Source organism: Lottia gigantea (genome assembly GCF_000327385.1).
Source record: "Lottia gigantea unplaced genomic scaffold LOTGIsca_1, whole genome shotgun sequence".
Taxonomy (NCBI): Eukaryota; Metazoa; Mollusca; class Gastropoda; family Lottiidae; genus Lottia; species Lottia gigantea.
In genome coordinates, this window is record NW_008706746.1 from 1,789,775 (window position 1) to 1,793,418 (window position 3,644).

The 3,644-nt window shown below is 32.7% G+C and overlaps 1 protein-coding gene across 1 annotated transcript in view; it reads right to left on the bottom strand.

Annotated features, from left to right (window-relative positions):
• Positions 1-1,311: 1,311 nt before the first annotated feature.
• LOTGIDRAFT_202962 (hypothetical protein) overlaps positions 1,312-3,644 on the bottom strand; it is a 45,578-nt gene continuing 43,245 nt past the window's right edge. The window contains exon 6 of the mRNA XM_009045468.1: positions 1,312-2,163. Coding sequence (XP_009043716.1) covers positions 1,972-2,163 — 192 coding nt within the window. The 3' untranslated portion in view covers positions 1,312-1,971. The remainder of the gene's footprint in view (positions 2,164-3,644) is intronic.

Consider the following 3,644-nt stretch of genomic DNA (forward strand, 5'->3'; position numbering starts at 1 on the left):
TCAAATTTGACGAGTTTTTACTAAGTCAAGGGCATAACTCTGAAACTGTTCATCTGATTATTATCAATTTCAAACTTGACCGAGATCTCATCAATATATACATGCATTCCAAGTTTCATCAAGATCGGATAAAAACTGTAGTCTCTATCGTGCCTACAAGAAATGTGAACGGACGGACGGACCGACGTGGGCGTATAATAAAACATATCCAATTTACTTTGATGCCTAGAGATAAGAAATTCAGAATAAAAATAACTTAAAAACACAATATTTCTGAATAAAACTTTTGTGAAAACTGATTATTCAAAAATGTACATCACAAGACAGAATCTATATTGATGACAAGAACAAATTATGATATGCTTTACAATTTATTTTCATGATTAAAACATTTATCCACATATTGTCTGCAAATCACAACTAAACTGTTCGACCAAAGAATTGATAATTAATCCTGCTTCTAAATTCATGTACTTATCAGCTGTCCTTATGCTGGAAATATCCAAAGCAAGGTTGTGTGAACAACATAACTAGATCTAAATTGCTAAACAAGTGCTTGAAAGGAAGGTGCTAAAAATGATAAGGAATCATGGCGCCTTACATTAACAATATATTTTCACCCGACATCAAAAACTGTTCCTGACCCTGGAGATAATAAACTCCTCAACAACGAGACAAAACTTTGCAAAATAAGAAACAAAGTGTTGAGTTATCAACACAAAATATGAAAGATACACACAAATACACATTATTTTTCTACAGACAATGGTTGTTACTTAAACTCAACTTCTGATAGTTCAGATAAGACAATGCCAATTACTAACTATTTTAATTTGTGGACACAAGCTGCTAAAACAACCTTAAAATCATCTAAATGAAAATGATTTCATCACATTCACGTTGGCTTACTTATTTACATTTAAATGAGGTGAAAAGATAAATAATGACAAACGTCCATGTGCAGTTTAACTTTCACAGGATTTATCTCATGGTTGGCAGTTGGATCAAGCTCATTTGGACAGTTATGTTTCCGCACTGTACTGTAGTTTGATAGCCATATTCTCTTCTCTTCTTTTTCTTGTAGTTATTCTTCCAGTGAACATGGAAACAATTTTCTTGACACAAGCCCAATTTATTGAGAGAAAAGCATAGATCAAGCAAAGAACAATTCAGTGATTGTCGTTATCAATATCATTGGAGTTACTTCCCTTCAATAATATTATTTAAAGATCATCATGAAGTTTCATGTATGCAAGTTTTATAACAAAATAGAAAATTCACATCCAAATCTAAATGTAAACCACAATTATTGAAGCAAAATGCATTTATTTTCAACATAGTCCAACATGCTGTTCACAAACAGGCAAGATACCCAATTCATTGTAAAACTTTTACTCAATCCCAGAGATTCTTTTGAATTGGCCTACATTTATATTGCTATTTGCTAAGCATATGCATAGGCTTCACAAGCTATTTGCTAAGCCTAGGCAGAGGTTTCACAAGCAAACATTAAAGTTTCTGCCACTTTAAAATTCCAAAGAACTTTGTAATCTGGTCTCCAAATCCCTTAACATTGTTGAGTAGTCTGCCAGTAGCAGAATAAGAAGAGTTGTGTCCCTTCCTACAGTGAATATTACCATCTAAATATATTTGCGCTTTCTTTATTTTCCAAAAAACTTAATTTCTATCAGCAAGGAATTTCAGACTTTCAGGGTTGTACTTTCAACTAGCGCTCATCAGCAATTTAAAAAAAACTGGAAAGTATAGATTAATCCAAGACAAATTTCTTCCAACATGTTTTTTCTGGTGTTAAATTCCTTTTTGGAATTGTGCACTGATTTCATCATTAATTTCTTACTACAGACCACAAATGAAACATGTGAAATGAATGATTAAGTCACCTCCCTTTAAATATTCCTTTATATACACATTGATGAATAAATTCGTTAAATTTTCTAGAAGAAGCTAATTTTAATCCTTGGAGGCATCAGCAGTTAGCATCTGATATAGGCATTGATCATTTAGACATCCTTGGATAAATTCTTCTTTCGTTAAAACACCATCACCATTTGTATCCATCTTTTCAAATATTTTTGCTGTTCTTTCACTAGGAGAGTCCATGGTTTGACCTACCAATGCAGCTCCCAACATACTATATATGGCCTGAAATGAAAGAAAATATGTTAATATTAGAAATCATAACAATTTCAGAATTATTAAGTTCAGTAAAATGCATATTTCTCGGATTGATCAGACTATAGGAAAAGCCTTTTCCTGATCTTGTACCTGGCTTTAATGGCATTTTGTAAAGACAGTGGTATACTAATATAGATATAACCTATAGTTCATATTTAAAACCATATAGAGATGTTACATATAAGCAGAGTTAAAGAGATTGTAAAGAGGTTTTCTGAACTCCGGTACACTGATAGCATCAATTTGCACCATTCCAATAAAAGCTTTTTATGACATCACTATTGAAAAAGCAACAATTGATACATAAGGACCTTTGCTATAGTGACATCATAAAACACATGGAAATCACATAAAAATTAAAATGGTGCAAATCAATGCTATCGGTGTCACTACACTACTTTACTTTCAAATCTGTTAGCATGAAGTAGAGAATAATTTGTTATGTGCAGGTAAACTAATCTTAACAAAATAAATTAGAAACTTTTTAAAGAAAGATAGCTTGCCAGGCAAGGTAACATACGCCCACTGGAAGCTGTCAGAAATGATTAAACAGTCTTTAGTGACGTCAAGTCAGACACGATTTTTCGGTGAAATATTATCAGATCATCGCGAAAATCAATAGGGATCATCTTCATAATGACATTGACATACAAAATAAAAATCAAAAGAATCTGTAAAGAATTGTAGCCTGTAGAGTGAGCACGAGCTGCACAATATAGCTAATAGAGTAAAACGTCAGGTCAGACACAATATTTCGGTGAAAAATTATCCGATCATCATGAAAATCGATAGATCATCATGAAAATCAATAGGGATCATCTTCATAATGACATAGACATACAAAATTTAAATCAAAAGAATCTGTAAAGAATTGTAGCCTGTAGAGTGAGCACGAGTTGCACAATATAGCTAATAGAGTAAAACGTCAAGTCAGACACGATATTTCGGTGAAAAATTATCCGATCATCATGAAAATCGATAGATCATCATGAAAATCAATAGGGATCATCTTCATAATGACATAGACATACAAAATTTAAATCAAAAGAATCTGTAAAGAATTGTAGCCTGTAGAGTGAGCACGAGTTGCACAATATAGCTAATAGAGTAAAACGTCAAGTCAGACACGATATTTCGGTGAAAAATTATCCGATCATCACGAAAATCAATAGGGATCATCTTCATAATGACATTGACACACAAAATAAAAATCAAAAGAATCTGTAAAAGATAGCTTGCCAGGCAAGGTAACATACGCCCACTGGCAGCTGTCAGAAATGATTAAACAGTCTTTAGTGACTACAGGGTTGCACAATATAGCTAATAGAGTGAAACGTCAAGTCAGACACGATATTTCGGTGAAATATTATCCGATCATCGCGAAAATCGATAGGGATCATCTTCATAATGACATTGACATACAAAATAAAAATCAAAAGAATCTTAAA